Source organism: Heloderma suspectum, chromosome 4 (genome assembly GCF_057233095.1).
Source record: "Heloderma suspectum isolate Gila_16-S chromosome 4, 16-S_ref, whole genome shotgun sequence".
Classification (NCBI taxonomy): domain Eukaryota; kingdom Metazoa; phylum Chordata; class Lepidosauria; order Squamata; family Helodermatidae; genus Heloderma; species Heloderma suspectum.
The window spans coordinates 37214137-37238435 of NC_139461.1; the positions used below are offsets into that span (position 1 = coordinate 37214137).

A 24299-nucleotide genomic window follows, 5' to 3' on the forward strand; every position below is an offset into this window, starting at 1 on the left:
TCTGTCTTTTACCTCGCACATATCTGAAGAAAGCCTTTTGTGTTGCTTTTAGCATCCCTCACTAACCTCAGCTCCTTCTCGGCTTTAGCCTTCCTGATACCATCCCTGCAATTCTGTACTACCTGCCTGTACTCTTCCATTGTAGCTTGGCCTTCCTTCCACTTCCTATATGTGTCCTTTTTTGTTTTCAGTTCATCTCTAAGCTTTTTGTGAAGTCACATTAGCTTTTACTGTTGTACTCCACCTTTTGTTGTTTTTGTTGGAATTGTCTATAACTGTGCCTTTAGAATTTCCTTTTTTAAAAACTCCCTCCCCTCTTGGACTCCTGTTCTCATTAGAGTTGCTTGCCATGGGACCTTACTAATCATTGTTCTGAGTTTATTAAAATTGGCTTTCCTAAAATCCAGGATACGCATTTGGCTACACATGGCTCCTGCTTCCTTTAGAACCAAGAACTCAAATATAACATGGTCACTTTCCCCCAGACTTCCCGTAACTGCTACTTTATCCACTAGGTCATCCCTGTTGCTTAGAATTAAGTCAAGGATAGCTAATCCTCTAGTACCTTCCTCCACTTTCTGTAGGAAGAGGTTATCAGCAACTAGGGATGTCGCAAGCATCTGTCCAGGGGATGGAGTCCAACAGACTTCCCCCTGTTCGGCCCTCCAGACTCGGCTCACCGAGCCCCCACACACCAAGCTGCCAGGACTTACAGTCCCGCCCGCGAGCGCCCACAGCCAAGTCGCAAGTGGCAGCTTCCAATTTTTCGTAAATTAAATCTTGCGCACAATGGCCGGCTATCTCCAGCAGGCCGTTATGTGCAAGAATTAATTAAAAGGAAAAAAAAGTTGCTGTGGGCACACAGCTGGGAGGGAACGCTCCTTTCTTCCCCTCCCCTCCCATCTTAGATCCTGTGAAGGCAGCATCTTGATGGGAGGAGGGAGACAAAATGGAAGCCCCTCTCACTGCCCTCCTCCCATCAAGCTGCTGCCCCCACGTAGCTGGCCCGGGAAGAAAGTGGGAGATAGAAATGTTCCTTCCTCCTAGGGGTGGACGAAAGTCACTTACCTGTCCTCAAAGCTTTTCGCAGCGGGGGGAAGGCGCTTCGCTGCTCCCCCCGCGAAGTTCAGGCCGGGGGGGGGGGCTTCCCGCCTCGCCCGGCCGAAATTCAGACCGGGGAGGAGGCGCCTTGCCTCGCCCGGCCGCAAACTAAAAAGTTAAAAAAAAAAACAAAAACGCCCCCGTGATAGGCTACGTGACGATTAACGTAGCCTATCATGGCTAGATCTGCAAAGTCAGCCGTGATAGGCTACATTAATCGTCATGTAGACTATCACAGGTGACTTTAAAAAAAAAAAAAAGCGCGTACACAAATGGCGGCCCCCATAGGGAGCCGCCATTCGCGTTCCTTATTTGGTCGCTGTAGTCTACATAAATCTTTATGTAGACTACGGCGAAAATAAGGGCAACGCAAATAGCGTTGCCCTTATTTTCGCCGTAGTCTACATAAATCTTTACGTAGACTACAGCAACCAAATAAGGAACGTGAATGGCGGCTCCCTATGGGGGCCGCCATTAGCCATACGCGCTTTTTTTTTTTTTAAGTCACCCGTGATAGGCTACCTGACGATTTACGTAGCCTATCACGGCTGACTTTGCAAATCTAGCCGTGATAGGCTACGTTAATCGTCACGTAGCCTATCACGGGGGCGTTTTTTTTTTTTTCTTTTATTGGAATGACAGCGGCGGCAGCCGGTCGAAAGACCGGCTGCTGCTCCCGCCCCGGACAAACACCCACCGACCCGCCGGCCGGACCCGCCGCCAGGAGGGACATTCGCCAAAGGTAAGTCCCATCCCGGGGGGGGTGCGGGGGGCGGAGGGGTGCGGAGAATTTCTCCCCGAAACTTGTTCGGGGGGCTGAACACGTTGGCGCTTGGCCCCCCGAAGTTTCGGGGAGAAATTCTCCACCATCCCTACTTCCTCCCCATCCCAGCTACGCTAGCCCTGGCTGCACCAGGGCTTTTCTTCCCCATGCCCAGCCCTTGACAGTGCTCTTGCCCAGGCCTCTTCTAGCATAGCGTAGGCCAGGGCAAGAGCACTGGGGGCTGGCCACCAAGGCCCTTCTTCCCCGCACCCAGCCCTTGACAGCCAGCGCGAGGAAGAAGGGGGATGGCAGCACCCCAGTGCTCTCGCCCTGGCCTCCTCTAGAGTAGGCCAGGGCAAGAGCATTGGAGTTGGCCACACTGAGGACTCAGCAATCAAGCCCTTGTGCGCATAAAGCACAATGGCTTGACTGGAGTCCGGCGCTTGCTGGGCTCTTGCAAACCACCAGCCGGCTCGTGTCTCAGCGTGACCAGGGGCAGGCAGTGGACGGGGATCAGACAAGTGGGTCACAGGGCGGACCCAGGTGAGTTCGCACATCTGTATCAGCAACACAAGTCAGGAATTTCTTGGAGGGGCCATGTTTTGCAGAATTTGTCTTCCAACAAATATCGGGGAAACTGAAGTCCCCCATTACTACAACATCATGCTTCCTTGAAACATTGGCAATTTGCTTTTCAAAAGTTTCATACTCATCCTCTCCTTGATTGGGTGGCTGGTAGTAGACTCCAACCACCATGTTCCTTTTATTCTTTGCTCCATTTATTTTAACCCAGATGCTCTCTCTGGGGCTACCAAGCTCATTCTCCTGTATTTCCGTGCAGAGATATGCATTTTTAACATATAGTGCAACTCCACTTCCCTTTCTGTTCCTTCTGTTCTTTTTGAACAAGTTACATCCTTCAATTGCTGTATTCCAATCACCAAGTTTCAATTCCACCTATCAAGTCATAATCAAGTTCCTCCTATATTAAGAGTTCAAGTTTGTTCTGTTTGTTTCCCATTCTCTGGCATAAGCATAGAGACATCAAAGACCATGTGGTTTATAGTCTGACTTTCTTCCTACATATTTGTGAAGACTATTACTACTAGAATTAAGTGCTACTGAGTGCTACTAGAGCTGTTCTCTCCATTGTGGTGCATGAGCCTTTGTCCATTGTTACCCCCAACTTTACGCCTCCCTCCCCCGTAGGATTCAGTTTAAAGCCCTCCTGAAGTTCTTCACGCTGTGGCCAAACACATTCTTCCCAGCCCTTGTGAGGTGCAATCCATCCTTTGTCAACAGTCGATCTTCCACGAAGTATAGCCCATGGTCCCAGAATCCAAATCTCTTGCGTCAGCACCGCCTTTGTAGCCAGTTATTCACCCAGAGTATTTTCTTTCCCTTTCTGTCCCTCTTCTAACTACTGGAAAGATGGATGAGAAAACTATCTGGGCCCCAAAGTTCTTGAGTTTCCTTCCCAAAACTTCAAAGTCTGATGTGATTTCTTCGTAGCTCCGCTTGACAGTATCATTTGTTCCCACATGGATGAAAAGAAAGCAATACCTGCCAGTGGGCTTTATGAGCATAGGACATGTCTTTAATCCGTCCTCCTGGGAGACAGGATACCGGGCGAGTCCATGGGTCTTCGCAACATACTTGGGTTTCAACCCCACACAGCAAGGCGTCTCACTCTACTACTACTCTTCTTATTGTTGTAGGCCTTGGTTTCATTGCCTCTGCTTGACTGACCTTCAGCCTCTTGCTCGATCTCATGCGGAGTAATTTTTTTCTGCAGGCTGTCCTCCAGTCTCATCCTCAAGTACCTGAAAACAGTTCCATAGTTCCACTGCTTCCACTGGTGCAGAATGGCTTCTAGTTCTTCTGTCACCCTTTTCCAATTAGTATCATAATTGGTAGAACACTTTTGGTATTTCATTGCATACAAGATGTTATTCCATTACTACTGGCAATGCAACACTCTACTATGCCGCCAGTGAATAACATTTCTGTTGCAGGATTGTCTTGCTCCTTATTGTTATTTCCTAAAGTTCTTCTGTTACCAGTGTTTTGCATTTACCATTAGATCTAGCCATCATGTTTCCAACACACCTCTGCTCGCTGCCAAAAGCAGTCCAGCCCTAAACTTCTGGACACTGGACTTTTTCTCAACCCTCCTCCCTTACATTTCATTTGCCCTTAGGTCCTCACAACTGTATAATCTGTCTCCATAACATCAGAATTACAACCTTTGTTAAGTGTTAACAAGTGTTAAGTTTGTTAAGTGTGCAATTTAAGTCTATATATGCTTATGTTTTGTTTCCTTCCTTGTTCCTCTTTCCATGTTTTGTCCCCTCCCCCATTTACACCTGGAACCTTCAAGACAGGGGCCAATTTGTGTGTATTTTTAATGCCTGTCATGTGTTACCCATTTTGAGACATTAGGATGGAGCAGGCTACAAATGGAAATCAACAAACAAGCAAGGATTTGCTCATGTATACAGCAGTTACCAACAGTAGCAGTATATTACAACTATGCACTGGTGAGCAGTGTTGAGTGAAAGAAGGCACGTGCAGAATGGTTCTCCAAGGTCTCAGCATGGCTCTACCCACACCTCTAGGCACCCATTTGGACACCTCATGATACAGCTTGATTATACATTCTTCTAGGGCAGGTCTATATACTTCTCTGGGCAGCAGCCAAACTCTGGCCTTACTGTGGTTCCATTTCTGCTCCATCAATGTGTGCCAGTTAGCCTTCTTGCTAGTTCCATTTTCTCCCATTTCTTGTCTGCTCTCTGGTGACAGCCTAGCTCCAGGTCCCCAACATATTTTTCATTTAAGGTATCTTGGACTACAAAAGTACTCTGCTCTGGACTAATAAGTATATGAACTTAGAAACAGAGGAAGCTATCTTATACTGGGTCACAACATTGATCCATCTCACCCAAAATTGTCTACACTGAATGGCAGCAGCTGTCCAGGATGTCAAACAGGGGTCTTTCCTAGCCTTTCCTAGGGATGCCAGGGATTGAATCTGGGACCTTTTGCATGCAAAGCACATGTTCTGCCACTGAACTACAGCACCTGAGCACTCTATCAAACTCCAGGCCCAATTTTGCTAGGACTTCTCATTCACACTTTTATGCTTGGCTGACTATGACCAAGTACTGACACTAAAAGATCTGAGTGATCTTTAAACAACACCATACAGACTACCTGCTCCTGATCCTTTCCTTTTCCTGTGTCCCTCCTGCCTGCACAGCAAAAGTGAGAGTAAGGATCACTCACTGAGCTATATTCATTTTCTGCTAGAAAAACTTATGCATATATATGCATATGGATGCTCAAAAGTTTGAGGTTCTTTGAATACTTCTCCAAATTATTTAACTACATTGTCATTCACGTCTACATTATCTATGGTCATTTAATCCAGGAGTGGTCAACTGAAGGGCCATTTATCATACCCAACTTCCCCTTTTTTCTCCTAGAATGGCTGTCCTATGAGTGTGTCACAGCAATGTGAACAACCAAATTCAACCCCACAAATGGCTTGCTTGAAAGCATCCCCATGAAAAATTTGCTATATTTGATGATGGTTTCAAAAATTGACCTTCTCTCTAATGTCAATTAGAGGGAAGGTCACATTCAAGAAAACCTTTTCCCACATGAAACTTGAAAATGTAACTGTTATTACTGCAATATCACAATATAGCACTCCACAGGCTAAACATTGCTTGTCCACATCGTTACCTTAAAGTATGGAGACAAGATTTTCTTCATATAAAGTTCCCCAACAATAAAGTTTACATGTGTTACTGGACTAAAGGTGCAATCCTAGACTGAACATATGCCAAGTGAAGGTTCTAAGATTCAACAGATCTGCCACCACAAAAATAGATATGCTGGGGAGTGCAAGAAATTTTCCCCCTATTTACTTCACTGGGTGGGTGGAAATTAAAAAATAGTCACCCTCGTATCCATGACTGCCTTACTCACATCGCTACAACAGAGCAAAGGATATGGCAGAAATCAACAACCAGTCATAGCACACACCCCACTGGTATATAAATGCAATACAGGAGACCACGGGTCTGATGATACACATATAGCATCAGACTGTAGCCTGTTCGCATATAATGATAACCCAGTGTATGAATTGAGTATGGGTTGTCCTTGAATCATGGGTTGTTTCTGAATTGTAGGTTGTCATTACATGCAAACCCCGCACTATAATTTAACTATGGGTTAAATTACAATTTATCAGGACTAGAACCCATGGTTTGCTGTTGAGTTGTGAACTCTGGATTGTTCATGGTTAATAACCCATAGTTAAACCATAGAGCAGGATTTGCACATAACAACAACCCACAATTCAACATCAACCCATACTCAACTGGTATGCTGGGATGTCATCATGTGCTAATGTGCCAGGTCTCTATCTCTCTGGTCACAGGTCATGCACATTTAGAGCTCACATGGATGAACTTTTGGTCATGAGAAAAATGAGAAGGGCACTTTGCACACAAAGGAAGTATCCTGCACAAACAACCTGTGTTCAGAACACTCCTACAAACTTGACCACACTGCTTACACTTCTCTTCCTAGAACCCCTAACAAGCCTCAGGACTCCAGATACAAACCCCAATACCAAACTCCACTCTACTCCAACTGGGGGTGCCAGGACAAAGCACCCCACACAAGTAAGCAAAGGAAGGGGGAACACATTCTAGAATGTATAACTCAGGCAAATGCATCCTATATCTCCCCTCCACTCGTTTTGCTCTATGTGAATACTGTGACCTGTCTGAACTGTGTTGCTCTCAACACTTTTCCCACCCACCCCTGCCTGCAAGAGAAGGAAGCAGTGTCTCCCTCAGACAGGGGAGGCAGTCATCCCCACACACATAAGCTCTCTGTTGGCAAAGGCCATGCACTGTAGTCCAACTACTGCCACTGCTGGCCAAACACTCATGAGAACATTTGCCTTGCATGATCACATCCTTGAACAGAACAAACAGCCACTACACACCCAAGGGGAAAAGATATGTATACTCAGTTACTGCAATCTCCCGCACAACAGGCTGAAGGCTAAAGCATGCGCATAGGCAGAGCGCTTAGATAGTACCACTCCCTCACAAACACCTGTGCATCATGATTCATGAACTGTGGGCTCCAATTGCTAACTAGTGCTCATTGCTCTCTGTCTCTCTCCTTCAATGGTAGTTATCTGCTACTGTGGCAGAGTGGTCAGGGAGTGCTCTGTGGTTTCATGTCCTTGGAGCTTCCTCTCTTTTGCCCCTGACGTGAACATGTCAGGGGCAAAACACTATTTTCCTGCCAGGGTGGGTCTTGAATCCTTCTTCCCAGGGAGTGCTGTGTTGGCTCTCTGCAGGCATCTTGCCCAAGAAAGCTATGGGGGTACTATGCTGTGTGGGGTTTCCTCTTCCTCTTGGTGTGTTGTGCTCCAAAACAGTGGTTTTGAAGAGCACAAGACCCCTGCCTGGAGGGATGCCTAAAGACTGGCAGTAGTAGGGTTGTTGATTGCATCACTGGGGCTAATGGAGGGGGGTTACTGTGACATCATTTTGCATGTTATGTGATGAGTGTTCACTGGCTCCCTCTGTGTATGACTGCCATGTGGGAGTATTCGTCAGCACAGTCCCTGAATGGACATTGCTGATTTTTCCAGGGATGCCAAAGGTGTGTCTACTATTTTTATGCTATTTTGTATTTTCTGGCAGTGGTTTTCCCCCCTCCCCTCCCAGACTGATCACACACTGGCTATGGCAGCTCCGGCAGCATATCTCCAGTTCCGGCATAATGTGAGTATAGGATTGTTCTGTAACTCCAAAAAAAAAGTCATCCAACTGGTTACATATGTTATATTTTTGATAAATTCAAACTTTCATTTTTCAAGATGCCAGGGCCAGGCATCACCATTTGTTTCTATATATATCTCCTCCCTTGTGCCAATTCTATCACATCTCCATATCTACTTCTTTTTAAAGTTAATTCACTGGAAATCAATATGCTTCACTAACAGTCATGTTTTATTTCACTTCTATCAGAAAAAAGATTTATTATGACTTTTGAAAGTGAAAGTTTTCATAGTTGAATTCATATACGTTTCTTCTGCAGGTTTACACTTTTACTCCCACTATTGGTTTTACTCCCAGTATATGGCTATGTATATTATAAGGCAATTACAGAGAAGAAAATATTGGAAGTAATTCAAGGATACAGCATCCTTAATAAGGTGATAATAAGGGCAACTTATTGGTGCTGGGTCAATTTTTTTTTTTAAGAAAAATCTCTGAATAGAAGTCTAGTTAAAAAAAATGACAGCATTCTTAAAATCATTCAGACTGTAAAACATCTGATATGTGTGAAAGATGAACTGTTTCTGACACAGCAAGCAGCACAGAATTCAGAACTTAGGATAACAACCTAGGATAGATAAACCTCTTTTGCAAGATGGTGCCTGAATTAGCATGACATTGAAATCTAAGACACAGAGCATATTTCCAAGACAAAACTCCACACCACTAGTAGGAGGTTAATAAAACAGGCAACGCACATGTTGAAACTACAGAGCTACCTCTGTAGAAAGCAACATCCGTCCCGTCTCCTTATGATCTTAAAATAAAGATCCTAATCTTCAGTGAAGCACTTGTGTAGATCATTTAGCAGAAAAAAGTAATTTGCTATAGGAAGGCTCTTTTACTGTGCATTAAGCTCTGAGAAGTATATTTTCTAGGAATTCAATCTTTATTGAATCATTTACAATGCAAGTGTGAACACACTATATTGTGGTTCAACTATAAAGTGCGCATTCACATGTCTAGTTTTCTTTTTTAGACTTTAACTTACTAGCTTCAGTAAATCAGTTGGGGCGACATACAGAGTTCCCAAAGGTTGATACACTCCACTTAAATTTGATTTTTACCAATGTCTTATAGGATGGCCCCAGTAATTAAAGGACCATCACCCAATCAAGCCTGTTTCTGAGCTTACATACTGTAAAATGGAACTGCAGTACATCCCACTCTGATGCAAAACCCGTTGTTAGTAATATTTTCTCTAATTCCCTTTTTATTTGTTGTATCAATATAATCAGAAAGGCAATTTAATACTCACTGAATGACTATGTTACTTTAATTTGTGTGCATTAATATCTCAGTTAAAGAATTAAATGGGGGATATGAAAACAATGCCTAAAATAATAAATAAAATGTATCCATGGTAAAGTAAGTAAAAAGTATCTATGGTAAGATAACGGGGGCCGGGGGGGTTGTAAAGGGGATTTATGTCCATTTGGAACTAGAGAGAGGTTTCCAAACATTGTGTTAAAAATATTCACCTTGTAAGATCTATTTTAATTTTAAAACTTTGGTAAGTGGTTTAGTTTTTCTCAGATATTATTAAAAAGTTCCTGCAATGAAAGCAAGTTGCAATGGCTAATTCAGAAAACCACAGAGAATTAAAAGTATTTTGGTAGGCACCATGTTATAGCTGAATTTTCAAATACAAATACATACAGAGAATTATGAACCTAACAGCATTCACTGGAAAATGGAACATCCTGGATAGAACATTTTGACATGCTTTTCTACACTAAACGTTTGTGACTATATATTAATGAACCGGTACACAAATAGTGTGAATATACTGAAAAGCTAAAATCCTAAGCGTACTCAGTCCCAATGAACTCAGTGGGAATTAATACTGAATAAATATGTTTAGGAACAAGCTGCAAAAGACCCAATCAATTTCTTGACCTAAAAGTTAATAAAATATTGTATAATGCCATTTGTTTTAGTAGAGTTGTGCTATTATGAAAAAGCATAACATGAGAACTCAGATATTCAATGCAATGTTTTCTTCTTTTTTTGTCCTATAACTTCAGCAATCTGGCAGTAGTTGACCACCACTGGAAAAACAGCATTTCCCAACTAGAAAAAAGAAAGTTTTCACATGTCTTTGTGTTGTGAATGTATGTTTAAAAGATGCTTTTCAAACTTGAGCTTCAATGTTCTTTTTTCCTTACCAGTAACATTTTCTGAGCCAATAGTCAAAGAACAGTAAAGAGAATATCAGGCTAATCACTCCAGTCAGAACATCCCCAACAAATACTCCCACTTAAATGAGATTTTCTACACTGCAGGACTAATCATAAAATTACACAGTCTAGTTCATCTAAGTAGCTGATTGTTACTTTCCATTTATAAATATAGCTGATCTTGATAATTCTGGCTACATTACTTCTTTCTTTCTTTCTTTCTTCCTTTCTTCCTTTCTTTCATTAATCAGTCCTGATTTTCTTCTGGGTATAATTAGCTGGTTCTCAATTACCTAATAAGAGGCGTGGCACTCCAGAACAGACCAAGTCATCAAGCCACTTTCTTTACTTACATATTTTAAAAAATATCCACCAAAAGAAGGGGAGGAAGAGAGATGAGAAAAAGTACTGAATGAGTTGATAAGATTATGAACTACCCTATAATTAAAGTAAAGCCACCTACAAAAAAAGTCTTTATGGTGCAATCCTATACATGCCTACTCAGAACTAAGTGCCATGGAGTTCAGTGGGGCTTACTCCCAGGTAGAGGCATATAGGATTGCAGCATTCGTGTATTTCACTTTGTCTTAGAACATCATTTCTCAAATAAAGGCACACATACCTTTGTCATAAATCATTAAGTTTACCACACACAACAAATGTGGCAGTTGCTTCTGGTCAACTTTTAGGTTGCATCCCTGGGAGTAAGTGGCTTTGAATTAAATGGGGTTTGCTTTTTATTAGACATGTACAGGATTGCACTGTTAGTGTTACAGTAGAAGTATAATCAAATTTTACAAAGACAGACATGGAAAACGAAACGCTAAATTGAATATTCATACTACTGAAAATAATGATGCAGCATTTTACACAGTAAATAAAACCTTATCTTAAAGGGGGGGGGCCTCACCTAAAATCTGCTGTGTCATATACTTAGATTCTGAATGTTGTCTTTCTAATGATGGCAGAGCATATCATTAGAAAGTAACAGCAAGAATAATTATAATAATGCAAGGAAAATTGCTTACATTACCTTTTAAAAATCATTATGCCCTATACTGTTTTGTGAGGTACAAGAAATCACTGGTGAGATGGCAACCATTTCACCTACACTGCTTAACTTATTATTAGCTGCATTCCTAATTACTCTATAACTGTTACAGACCACATCCAATACTATCAGCAATACAGCACCTTGAAAAAAATAATCTTACTGATATTATGCCAATGGCATTAGCTGAAACTCAACTGTACTTTGGGGGTTTAACCCTTGAAACTCAGAGTAAAGAGATACGTCATGGAATTCCAGCTAGCATAAAACTCCAAAATCTAAATTCAAATCCAAGCTGTCTACATTCCAATTCTGTGGCAGTTGTGCCAATTTTTGTGGCTCTCTTGAAAACCATTTTCGCTGAACAAAAAATTTTGTTCCAGTTTTTCCATTGGCTGTCCTTTGTAAACTTCCATGTGTTTCAAAGAGAAACGTCAACCAAAATATAATAGCTTTTACAGCACAAGCATGTTTACTGAAAAACAAGTCCCATTGTGCTCAATGGGATTTACTTCCCGGAGAGTGAGTTTAGGATTGCAGCCCTGATGTTGATAATATCCACTTGTTAAGCACTTACTGGAAAATATTTGAAATTTGTTAAATGTAACAGTTCAATATTACTTGGATGAATAGCCCAGCCCAAATATACATAAATCTGTCCAAAGCTATAGCTCATATTCTTGTAGAATATTATGTTTCACTTTATCTCATCTCTTATTTTCCAAGTATATCATTAGATATCTCTGAAGTGTTCTTTTTGTAATGGCTATTGATTGTATGTTTTTAACAGTTAACAGGCCATAAAAAGTTAAGGCACAAAGCTAAAGAAGAAAATAATCCAGTGCCCCCACCTTGTGGGAACCCAGTATTCCCTGACACTACACAGAAAATAACCTTTACGTCCTTCAAACTTGCCTAACAGACCCCATCATCTATCGCAAAAGCCAAATCATCTGATCCTAAACTAACTGTCAACTGCTTGCGATGGTGAGGAAGCCAGACATCAATCAATCAGTTTTTATCAGAGGTGCTCTTCGTTTTTGCTGTTGTGCTCATCTTATCATCTGACCCAGTTGTAGGCCTGACTTCAGAAGCTTAAAGAACTTGATGGCAAAATATGCATTTGTTTGTCCAAGAGACACACTGTTAAAAGAATGGACATATATGTTTAGAAATTCACTGTTTTAAATTTACTCTCCATTATATCAAAACATTCAAGTCTGAACGGTACTCTCTTGAAATGCCATGTGGATTTCTGAAATAACAATCCAAAAGGCCTTCCTAAACGTATTATGTATTGTGATCTATGTATCTATATAACACAAGCAGTACATCTACTTTTAAAGGTATATATATTCATGTATGTGTTTGTGTGTGGGTAAATCATGCAACATACTCTCATTACTAATTCTTGTTCTTGTAAATACTATTGCAGCACACTGACAGCACACTGACATGAACATTCATTGTGTCTAAATCAACTACAATTGTCTAATGTTTACTAAAGTAGAAAGTTATATTCAGTTTTCAAAACCAATTCAGGTTACAATTCTGAGCATGCTTACCAGATAGTGTTGAATACACTGGGGCTTACCTTCGAGCAAACATGCATAGGATTACACTGTTACGCTGCAATCCAATACACACTTACCTGGGAGTAAGTCCCATTAAACTCAGTCAAAATGACTTCTGAGTAGACATGCATAGCATTGTAGTGTAAAGAAATTCATTTTTTAAACTTACATTACAGCTTTGCTGTAAAATGTGTGTGTGTGTGTGTGTGTGCGCGCGCGCATGCGCGCACACATATTTCCCAACATGGAAGCGGGGACTTTGAACAAAATCAGAAGGTAGAGAAAAGTAACAGCTTCAAAAAACCCACAACAAACAACAACACTCTTCCCAAATTTTGGATCCACACTTCTCATGTTAGACCCAATGGGAATTATGGCCTTAGTATAATGGGTCCAGGACTAGGCCCCTAAAGTGTGTTACCCGTTTTGGGCAGGCCACAGGCATTGAAATAACAGTTGCAGGATATAAGAATTGGCTTTGTGTATCCTGATGATGTTTCAGAGAAAAGATCGATTTCAGAGATGAAGGTGAAATATGAAGTGAACATAGAATCTGAAAAGCAAAATAAATAATGCAAACCCAATAAAACAAAAAACACAGCCAAACATTTTGGTGACAAAAAACAAAAATGGATCGACAAACACCTACTCTGAATGGATCAACAAACACATCAGTCCAAGTATTATATTTTCCCTTCTAGATTGAACCCTTATCAGGTATATAATTGTAGCTTTTGTTATATCATTACTAATGTTGAACTTAATTATCAATATGAATTTCTATCCTTTTATCTCAAAGATAAGTCACACTAAACAATAGGATACCACATGTAAAATAGGCTGAGGTAAAATGTTATGTCACTGGGAGTCATTTGTATGTAGTATCACTGTATTCAAACAAGTGTTTTCGGTAATCTTTGGAGTGCCCTCCTTTTGTACTTTACATAACTTTCTGGATCCTTTAGGATTCAGTTCCAAACAGTAATGCACATGCTTCCTTCTACATGAGAATATACTCATTACAATGTGTCTAGTTACAAAGGTAAATGATACAAAATGTGTACCTATGCGTACAGGAATATACCAAACCCAATTAAAAAAAAACAAGAAAACATCTAAACAGTATTGGTAGCATAAACTTTATAAAAAGCACAATGAAGTTAAATTAACTTTCTGGAATCAAAAGTTTAGTTAGGATGAAAAGATGTGACAACTGATTTTAATATAGCTGTTACAGGAGGAGATACTATAAAAGTAGAATAAGAAATCTGGGTGCAAGAGGCCCTTTTTAACTTCCCTCTCTCCTCTTCTGTATTTGCAAAGACTAACTCAAAACAACCTGTGATACAACTTATATCAGCTAATCACAGCCTCCAAAAGCTCAGGCCATAACTCTTCCTCAATGCAATTATTCTACATAAAAATATGCAGGAAGAATTTAGAATAAGAAATCCAAACTCCTTGCTGCTATATACCTGTGCTATTCCAAATACCTCATGAGTAATCTTATTCGAAGCGCAAATATATAATCAATGTTGTATTTTTTTCTGTTAAAATAAGAAGCCATGTTACATGCAGGATAAATATCTAAATATAAAGTCTATGTCTACTGATAGATGCAACAGGAGAGAGGCAACTACCCAAAGGTACTTTGATCCACAGTGGTCAATTAATATCACACACCCTTTTTCCTACCTAGCTCTAAATAACTTTGGTCTGACAAGTCTTAAGAAGTGCCTCCTTCCCTGTATCCCCTCTAGATGCAATCAAGTTTCAATGACAAGGAAAAATAGAAGATCGTCTAGTAACTCCCATTGTTATAGAACCTCCTTCTGCTGATGGTTTGCTAATGCGTGTACCTGACCTTCTTCCCAAATAATATAAGATTTGGTGTAACATCAGCAATTTGAGTTGATAAGGTTGAGTGTTATATTTTTATGTTATATATATATATATATATATATATATATATAGTCTTTTGTTTTTTAATATAAAGTGATTGCTTTCTGTGGCCCTTCTGAGTAACTATAAATATTCTAGCATACTGCAAAGCAACAGAAGAAAAGCAAATGGCAAGTAATACAGTCCTAACCTTGAAGAAACATAGTGAGAAGAAACTATTTCTCAACATGAAAGAGTTGCCTCCGCCGACTGAAAAGGAGATTTCACCACTAGAACAAGATCTGTTCTACACATCCAACTTGGACAAGGTGAGAAATTTTGGAAGTATTTTCTTAGGGGGGTTATTTTTGTTGATTTTGAAATTGAGAACTTAAACCATTTTATTGAGTGCTTTTTCCCAAAGCAAATCTATTTTTCACTTCATGAAATCATTTGAACCTTTTTAAATAGAACTAAACATTACACATTGTATGTTTACTTCTAAACAAATTAAATCCACCACAAGGATTTGTGTGTGGGGGATCAAATTGGTGACAGCAATCCAAAGCTGTTACTAAGTCATGATGGCAATACCTTTTCAACACATTAGATAAAACTAAGTAATCAATGAAGAGATGTCAATACCAAGAAGTTAGTCATTTGGCACTATAAGCATGGTGCTGTTTGCATATTTCCATGGGTGTTTTACTTTATATATATCCAGAAGTCCCAAAATGGATAATTTTATAGATGAGAAGCTATATTCCCTATTGATGAGACAAGTGAACTACACTATTTATAACTGCAACATGAAATCATTACGTTAACAATGTTATGACCAGTGGGACACACACACGCAAGAATAATTGACTATGGTAATACTGCAGGTATTTCCAAACAAGACTACCCATATTCAGATTGGATGATGTTTCACACTTCCAACAGAGTGTGCTCTATGTCTCAACAAAGTGATGTGTTCGTATGTCAATATTTCAACAAAGTGCTGCATATATGAACACCAATGCCCTGGAGACATTTTCAACTGAGCTATACATCAATATTTTATTAAGGTGAATAGCAACAAAGTGGAATTCATATTTTGTTTTTACAGTCTCATGAAATACTTTTATCAGTTCAGCAATCTCTAAGGGTGCATCTAACTGATTAGGCTATATTATTCAGATTGCTTCCGGTTTTTGCCTGCTTGTCATTGTTCCATAAGTATTGGGAAAACTGATTTAACTGTCATCTTCCTGTTTTTTAAAAAGGGATTATAGCTGGCAGTGCTTAATAAAACACTTCCCCACGCTACCCAACACAGTCAACTCAAAAGCAAATACTACACTTTCAGGCTTCCTGGATAAAATAATACTGCCCTATAATAAAGCAATGAAATTAACACACTTTCATTCTAGACATGTTTGTCAAATGCACAAATTACTGAGCTTGAAATAATCCAAATGACACAATTCTCTCTCTCCCCCTTTGTGTCATCTCAGAAAGACAATCTGACAGTAATAGCATGCCACCCTCTCGGACATACCTCTGGGCATTAATATTTAAATCTTTCCTATCCCTTGTGATTGAAATTCAGCCTCTATTCACAAACAAAAACTAAATCAATGTTCTTAGAGTTCAAACTAGATCCCTAAACAGTTTGCCACTCTCCATGCACAGATAAGATAAACTTTCTTTGACCCAAGAGATGAAGTTGCCATGACGATCAGAGAGTCTACTTTCTATATTGATATTTGCTGATGTAACAACAAATAGAACCAGATCCTAGGTCTGATAATGGTGATTAATTAATACTAATATTGATCCTTACAAGCAAGAGACAAGGCTATTAACTTGAAGCCTGAAAAGTCAATTGTTACCTGTGGCAGAGATACCAGTGACTGATTTTGAAACATAATAAACAAATGTGCTAGATTTATGCTAATACCTTTAAAGAGACCATGTCTCTGTTTCAAGCATGGCATTTCCACATTCAAATCCATTCATTTAATTGCATCTCTCTCCTCATATCCATAAACTAAAGTAAGCTTCAACACAGGGAGAAGAAGCTGTTTAAATAGTATGTATAGATTCCAATCCATTCCTTTTTTAATCTAATCTCTGAGCTTCATCACTGAAGATGTTAAAAAAAAAAAGACAAATACCAAGCAGGTTAATTGTTTGTTTCAAGGCATCATAAAGAGGCTTAAAATGCCTTGTCCATTTTCTAGAAGGGTATAGTTAATTTCTCATATGAACTCGCCTTCAGCTTATAAAAAGCTATGGATGAAAACCTCAGCATGGAATTCATCCAAATGGGTTATCCAAATATTATCCAAATAAGAAAGTAACACCAGTGTTATCCAGTCTTGGTGGAATAGCATTGTACATTTTTAGTTTAAAAATGGATTTACATTTACTGGTACCTACTCATATAGGTAGATACTAGAACAAACTGAGCATCCTACAAAAACATATTCAAGCCCTATGAAAGTGCACTTACATTCACAGTTTGAAAAACTCAATGCATCTTGTAAAAAATATTGTTTTTGTGAAAGAATAGGCATGATCTATCTACAGTTAAGCATTTTAACCTCCATTTATTTCAGTGGGAGAAATTTACCCAGGTACATAAATCTCCCATTGGATGCAATGGGACTTTCAGGTGCTTAATTTTGGCTGTACACTATATTTTGCTAGAGGGCTTTTTGTTTTCAATTGCTCTATGCTTGTTCTTCATTTTGTTACTTCATATAAGTTTCCTTACTGGTAAACTAACTGCAATTTTTGTAAGCTCACTTTATATTTAAAGGGAAATAATTGGAACTACAAATACATGAGTTCCTTTTCTCTCCACTTCATTACCCTGAGATCTGTATGAATCTCTGCATGAGGTACTCCATATCTAACAAAACTATGAATTAGCACACACTAAAAATTAGAAGCAAATTACGGTAATTGCATTACTTTCCCTCACAGCTGAATCATGTCTTACTATATTTATATTTCTATAATGCATTACTTGAATCATACATGTGTTCTACCTTCTGTATATATCTTGCAATGTATAAATCACCTGTTTTCACAAAATTAATACTTCCTTCTCTAAAGGCCAAAATCACTATGCATGTTCATGCCCAAGACATATGGGCAGCTGCTTACCCAGAACTCTTCTGACTGAAGAGAATCTTTGAGGTGATTTGATTTGAATGGTAGATAATGCAATTTAAAGGATGTATAAACTCAATTAATTGACAAAATGTACCTTACTTACTGAAGGTTTCTATGTTAATTGATTCTTCTCCAAATGCAAACCTCCACCTTGAAATTTCACTTCTCAATTTAAATATGTATACGTGGATATTGTACTTACACGCTGGCGTAAATACAAGCATATCCTTTATTAAAATTACATAACATACTTCTTTGTTTTATGGGCCAAGTATCTTGTAACTTTTATAAAAATTTGTAGTTACTTATCAAACAAAGATATGTGTGGTCTTTTTATAGTCAATACCCATCTGGAACCCAATTCTAACATCTTCCCCAAATTATTAATTTATCTAATTGTGCCAACTTCTGCTTATAATTCTTCGATAATGTTACATCAGTGAGATGTAGTCTACTGCAGCGGAAACAGACATATTGTTTTCTTTCTTCAACGTATGCTACACATGTAGGTCATTTCACAGTATCTCCACTAGAAGGCAAGAACGTAAAAGCGGAATTGCGACATATTGGGCAATACAACCTTATAGCCACAAAAATGTGTTATTGCTGCATTCAAAATAATATTGTTGCTAAAGTAAGAATTTAACTAATCATTTAGCTTTAGAGATAGAAACTTGCACGAGTCTATGGCAGCTGAAATGTTTAAGATGTTGGAAATCTACTACGCTTGAGATACCAAAGTGCTATGGCGCTTTCTTCTGTTCTTCCTTAGGCAATAGTTGTGCCTATGACATTATTGATAGTATAATAGGCTATTTAGAATATAAACTGTTTAAAAATAATTGAGCTTGCATGAAAATACCATGAGCCAATGATTAGCTATAGATAATCCATTCTGGGTAAAAAAAATATTGATATATAGGCTATTTATGTAATGTATTAGTTTTATTACAAAACAAGCTCATTTGTTTACATTTTCAAACTATCTCTCTGTTTTCTTTTTAAAAACTCGTAACAGAATAGCTTCCTTCCAAATCTTCATACATTTATTAAAGTGCATGAACTCCTTGGACCAAGACTTCAACTACAATGCAGAAAAAAACTAAGTATTGCATATTCATTCAAACTTCTTCGTGAAAGCCTGGTTCAGAGAGTTTTTAAACCATATTTCTCCTGATAATAATGAACTTCGAAAATATTTATGAAACACACCTAATTTTCAGCTCCTCTCTTAATGTCAAAGCATGATGTAAAAATGCTTTTCCATTCCTTCTCCAATCAAGAGTTTAACCTAAAAATGCCGGCACGCTACAACAAATATTACAAAAGAAGCCGAAAGTTCTATTTGGAAACGCTGTGTTAGTCTCCCAAGGAAATTTGTTCTCCTGTAAATCTTTGTTGTTATACCATAATCATTTTTAAAACGTCTTTTCAGGGCTGCCTATTTTCTTCAAAAATTTATGTTAACAGTATCTTATTTGCAAAATAAATAAAGAAGTTTAAGTAAACATACAAATAAGTGGAAGAAACCCTCTTCCTTCACTCTAGTCTTCAATCCACTGTAACTAAGTGTAACTGAAATCTGGAGATATACTGGCCAGAAAATACAATACAAGACCCCAGACAACTACAACAAGAAAATAATAATAATAATAATAATAATAATAATAATAATAATACTGCATAGCCATCACATCTGCTAATCATAAAGAAATGCACTTGGTTGAAAAAAAATCATTTCTGTCATAAATTTTGCATCGCAGCCACAGAATGGAGAACAATCTGGACAATTTATTGGCATATTGGCAGGAGGTGATAAGGCTAAAAACAACAACAGCTAGCAGCTGGTGCAGTGAGATGGGCTGATAACATTGATATGGGGGGCTCCCACACAAAACACCTCCTTTCCTATCAGTGTTTTTTATCAAACTAGGATTACAATAATAGCTTATGAGAGAGGGCTTCTCTTTCTCTTTCTCCTTTTCATTTTTTCTTTTTTGAGGAGTGGCAGAAAATATAGACCCGGAAAAGGGGGAAAATCTGAATTTTTGGACAAAACATAGGGCAAAATACATAATTTATCATTGTATTATCAGGAAATCCAGGCAGCCTAATCAAGGAGCACTGAGTGACTATTTTTTGCCTTATCGTCCAAAGTGGTGGAAACGGAGAAGGAATTATCAGGCTTCTGCAGATTGCTGGGCTGGAATTTTAATGGTAATAATCAGGTTTCTGATGGTATATCTTCTCCGCTTATCTTTCCCATTATCTCCCCTTATCTGGCCAGTCATCAGAGCAAATTAATGGTGCTCTTTCAGCGTCGCCTTTTTATCGCTGCCCAGAGAGCACCCAAGGGGAAAGAATAAGCAAAATATTAAAATACTGCATAAATCACAATTTTAGATAGCAGGAAACTGTATGCAGTAAAAGAGGGGGGAAACTGTGCCTAACAACCTTTTTGTCCTTTGAATTGACTGTCTTTTGAGTTTCTTACTTTTTTCCCCTAGTCATAGAGCTTCTAAATTGTGCATGCTTTATCAGCAAGAGTTCTCTCTGCAAATTGAGTTCATCTCAGACTTAACAGTAGTGGTCTAGTCTCTCCACTACCGATCCTATTATTTTAACTGTCAACTCTGATAGTCACACTAGGAGTTGTTTGAGAGAGAGAGAGAGAGAGAGAGAGAGAGATTTTGTGTGTCCTATATCAGTACTCTGCCTAGATTTGTTTAAATATGTAAATCAAACTCAAGAAATGGAATGTCCAGGTTTTTGTGAAAGTTCACATTTTTAACAGAACACACTTACAGCTGACCAAATTTTAGAAGAAAACTCATTCTGCAGAGCCCAGTTTGAGCCACAATTACTTTTCAGCGATTTCAAACATCCCCCAAATAAACTGACCCACTGTGCGTTCTGGAATACATAATAGTTCCTCAATCTCCTGAAGATCCTGTATTATCTTTCATGAAGAAGTAAATCTGAATGGCTGAAAATAAATGCCCCCCACTGAAGTTCTTAACAATTACAAGTGCTAATCATGACCAGAGTGTTGTGTAGTCATATAGCCCCATAAAATATGTTGCATCTACACAATCTTATGCAGGCAAATAAACATGTATCACTTATGATAAACAATGGATTTGGTCTGTTCTAGTTAGCGTATCTTACTATGCAGGAAAGCCACCAAAAATGGCTTGTGACCCATCACAGAATTCAATATTCTCAATTAGTACAAAAGCTTTTATCTGACATTATAAGGTGGGCATAAAGAACATTTAACAGTTAAATTAGGAGATAACGAAGTATGAAAAAATAGAATGAGATGGTCTCTGCACCATGCAATCAATTAATGTTAATTATTTATTAACAATCAAGCCACCATTCTCAACATGCAGTAGAAAGCCCTTCCAGCTAATAACATGCTCAGTTATATCCTGTAAAGTGAACTGCTGTTCAGTCTCAAAAGAGACTGAGATCTTCTCTGTTTGAACCAAAAAGTTAGGCATCTAACCCGAGACATTTAAAATGTGCAAAGAATATATAAAAACCCAAAGATAGTTAAAAGTGAATTTTAAAAATCAACTAATTTAAAAGACACAGAACTGAGTTACAATAATATACCACACTGCATCAAGTTTGTCAAAGCGGCATTTGCCAAAAAGTGAGTGTCAGAAACTTATATGAAGAGCAGCATTCTTTCTACAACTAAGACCCAAATATTTTAGGAGCCATTTTTTAACCTGAAAAGTACTATCTGCCTTGCCAAATCATATTCTGAATGCAGTGAAAAAGGAATTGCTATTATATATGTAGTCCGAAAAACCTGAAAGTAAAAAAGGACAAAAATGCTATTGAAAGAGTCTGGGGCAAGTCACATGACACTGAGTTTCAAAGGCGTTTGGGGTAAAAGCTAGTCCATTCAAACCTATTGGGACACTGCTGCTGGCTTTTAGTAAGAAATCTCCTCTTATCCGTTGGAAACATCCAGTGCTACTTCCAGTCCCTTGTATGAGGAAGGCAACAAAAAAAAAAGATCTCAGAGCTCAGAAAAGTTTAGGAAGTTGACATCACAAGTGAATGTGCCCGATTTTGTCCCAGACTTGGGGGAGGGGGAGAAGGGAAGTGATTACAAAGAGCATGATTATTCAGACACCAGCTCCACCTCCTCCATACACCTCTTTTCTAGTAAGAACTTGCAATTATCAACTGGGCGATTCCTAAAGATCCACGCACGCCATTGCTTTGCCCAGGTTGAGTTTAGAAGCGATCGGCTCCCTGGAAAAAGCTTCCACAGCCTCGTCTCTTTGCAAAGAAATGGATGTTATTTTTCGCTCTTTGCTTTGCTTCGCAAGAGACGGGCGGCTGATTTTTCCGCTTGGTACTGCAACCTTCTTTTCCCCAAGCAACAGCACACCCCACACAGTGGGGGGAAGCGCTCCTGCGAAGCGCCCTTTTGCGCGCGCGGGAGGGGGGTGGAAGTTCGCACGCGCTCGTGTGCGTGAGGGGCTCCGGCTGGGTGAGGGATTGGGGCTCCGCTGCTCGGAAGTTCTGCCTCACGCCCTGGCCGCGGGCTCAAGCGGCAGCTGAGATTGTCCCCGGGGCGCAGCCCCAGCCGCGCTTCCAGGGGGAAAAAAGGTCACCTGAGCGAGAAAAGCCCTTTCTCTTTCCTCTCCCCGGTCCCCGCCCCACAACGCGTAACGCGCACTAAGTTGAATGCCAACTTTTCTGCAGAGAAAACCCACCCTGCTAAGGGGTCAAAATGAGCAGCTCTTGTTTTCTTTTCTTTTTCAAGGAAAATAGTGCTGGGGGGAGCGGACAGTCCCAGCAGCCCTCCACAGACAAGCAGGCTCCCTCCAAACTCCAACCAAGGCGCTGCCACTTCCGCGCCTTCCAATTTTATTTTTAGCCAAGCTGAAAACAAAAGCACCCTTTGGGGAGGGGGGGGGTCCTCAGCCCTTTTTCCTTCCCTCTTCGAAAACTTACGTTTAATCTGTCTGGGTTTGCTCTGTTTTCTTCGGGACATGCTGCTTTGCCTTGCCTGCTGCTGCTGCCGCCGCCGCCGCCGCCGCTCTTCTCGTTTCAGGTGCACTGAGAGTGTGAGAGGGGGTGCAAGGTAAGTAGGTGCGGGGCGGGGGCGGGGGTGGGGGGAGAGGGGGAGAGGGAGAGCGAGGGGCAGGCCGAGAGAGAGAAGCGAGTCAGCGTGCCGGGCTCGTAGACAGGAGCTGATGGGAGATGACAGGAGAAGAGAAGCAGAGGGAGGCTAGGCTAAGGAGCGCGCGCGCGCGCCAGTCTGTGTACGCGTGAAGGGAAGAAAAGAGGCGGAAAGGCACGGAGAGAATGGGGGAGATTTGGCGTGAGTGTTACGGGGGGGGGAGCTGAGAGAGAGACAGAAAGAATGAGGGAGAAAAGCAGAAAGAAGTGGGGGAGGGAGGGAAGGCAGGGAGGGGGGAGGGAGGGGGGAGGGGGCGCGCTTTGCTCGCTCGCTCGCGCTCTGGTGCCTTTCCCTGTGCAGATGCTGCCGCCGCTGTCCCTCTCCGAGCAGCGCTCCCCTCAGACTGACCGGCTGCGCCAGGCGGGGGAAGAACATAAGGCGAGCCCTGCTGGGTCAGACCAAAGGCCTATCGAGCCCAGCATCCTGTTTCCCACAGCGGCCCGCCAAACGCCCCGAGAAGCCCGCGAGCGGGCCGGAGGGCGAGTCGAGAGCCCTCCCCCGCGGGTTGTGCTCAGAGGCGTCCTGGAGGGAGCATGTAGCCAGCATGACTAGTAGCCATTCTAGTCGGGGCTACGGGCGAATGCGGGGCGGGGGGAGGGGCTTGGCGCGCCGGGGATGAGTTTTGGCGGTTCGGGCTTGACGGGCGACTGGCTGCCCCCGAGCACGCGTGTTGCCGAGCGAGCTTCTCTCCAGAGTTTGGAGGAAAGACGCTTCGGAGTCGCGTCCCAGCGGCTGCTGCTGGGCAGGGCAGGGCAGGGGCAGGGCAAGGCACGCTCCACTTTCTCCTCCTCCTGTGCCTGGGTTGCCGCCAGGTTTAACAAAAATAAATAATATCCCACGCCCGCCAGTGCTACTCTTTCGAACTATAGGACCGCCATGCGCACGGCACAGAAGTTAAGCAGAGCTTGGAATAAAAGAATATTTTCACACAGGGCACTGTGAAGCGCCTTCGAGCCATGCTATTGGTGTTTACGTGCGGATATGAATGCCGGCTAGAAGGGGGGGGGGAATAGACTGCTTAAGCACATACGCACACCTAATATTAATTCTAGCCGATCTAGGCTATGCATTCAACATTGCAGAGCCAGAGTGCTGCCTAAAACCACTTTTACAGCCCATTCCTAAAAATATTTGCTCCACTGATGATACTTCTCCCTAACTGTGCTTAGGATTCCATGCATATAAACACAGGAGTAAACCCCCACACAGCTGAAGGCAACTGATGTCCTGCTCCCAACACACTTTTGAGAAATTTCCCACAGGAGATGCACACGGTGGGAGATGTGAGGTTTTTATGTCCTGACTTTCTGCCAATAGGCATTAAAGGCAGTCGATTATTCTGTTTGTTTAGTACTTCCAAAAATCTAAGTGCTTTATTAAAAAGACAAGTCCCTGGCCAAAGGGTTGCAATCTAGATCAAAATTAAGACACGAGGAGGGCAGAAAGAGAGACATTTTCCCCAGCCACAGGTGGATTCGGGAGCATCAGCC

General features: G+C 40.8%; 1 protein-coding gene across 1 annotated transcript in view; it reads right to left on the bottom strand.

Annotated features, from left to right (window-relative positions):
- Window positions 1-23155, bottom strand: part of ZFPM2 (zinc finger protein, FOG family member 2) — a 486615-nt gene extending 463460 nt beyond the window's left edge. The window contains exon 1 of the mRNA XM_084848943.1: window positions 22581-23155. Coding sequence (XP_084705069.1) covers window positions 22581-22620 — 40 coding nt within the window. The 5' untranslated portion in view covers window positions 22621-23155. The remainder of the gene's footprint in view (window positions 1-22580) is intronic.
- Between the last annotated feature and the right edge of the window lie 1144 nt (window positions 23156-24299).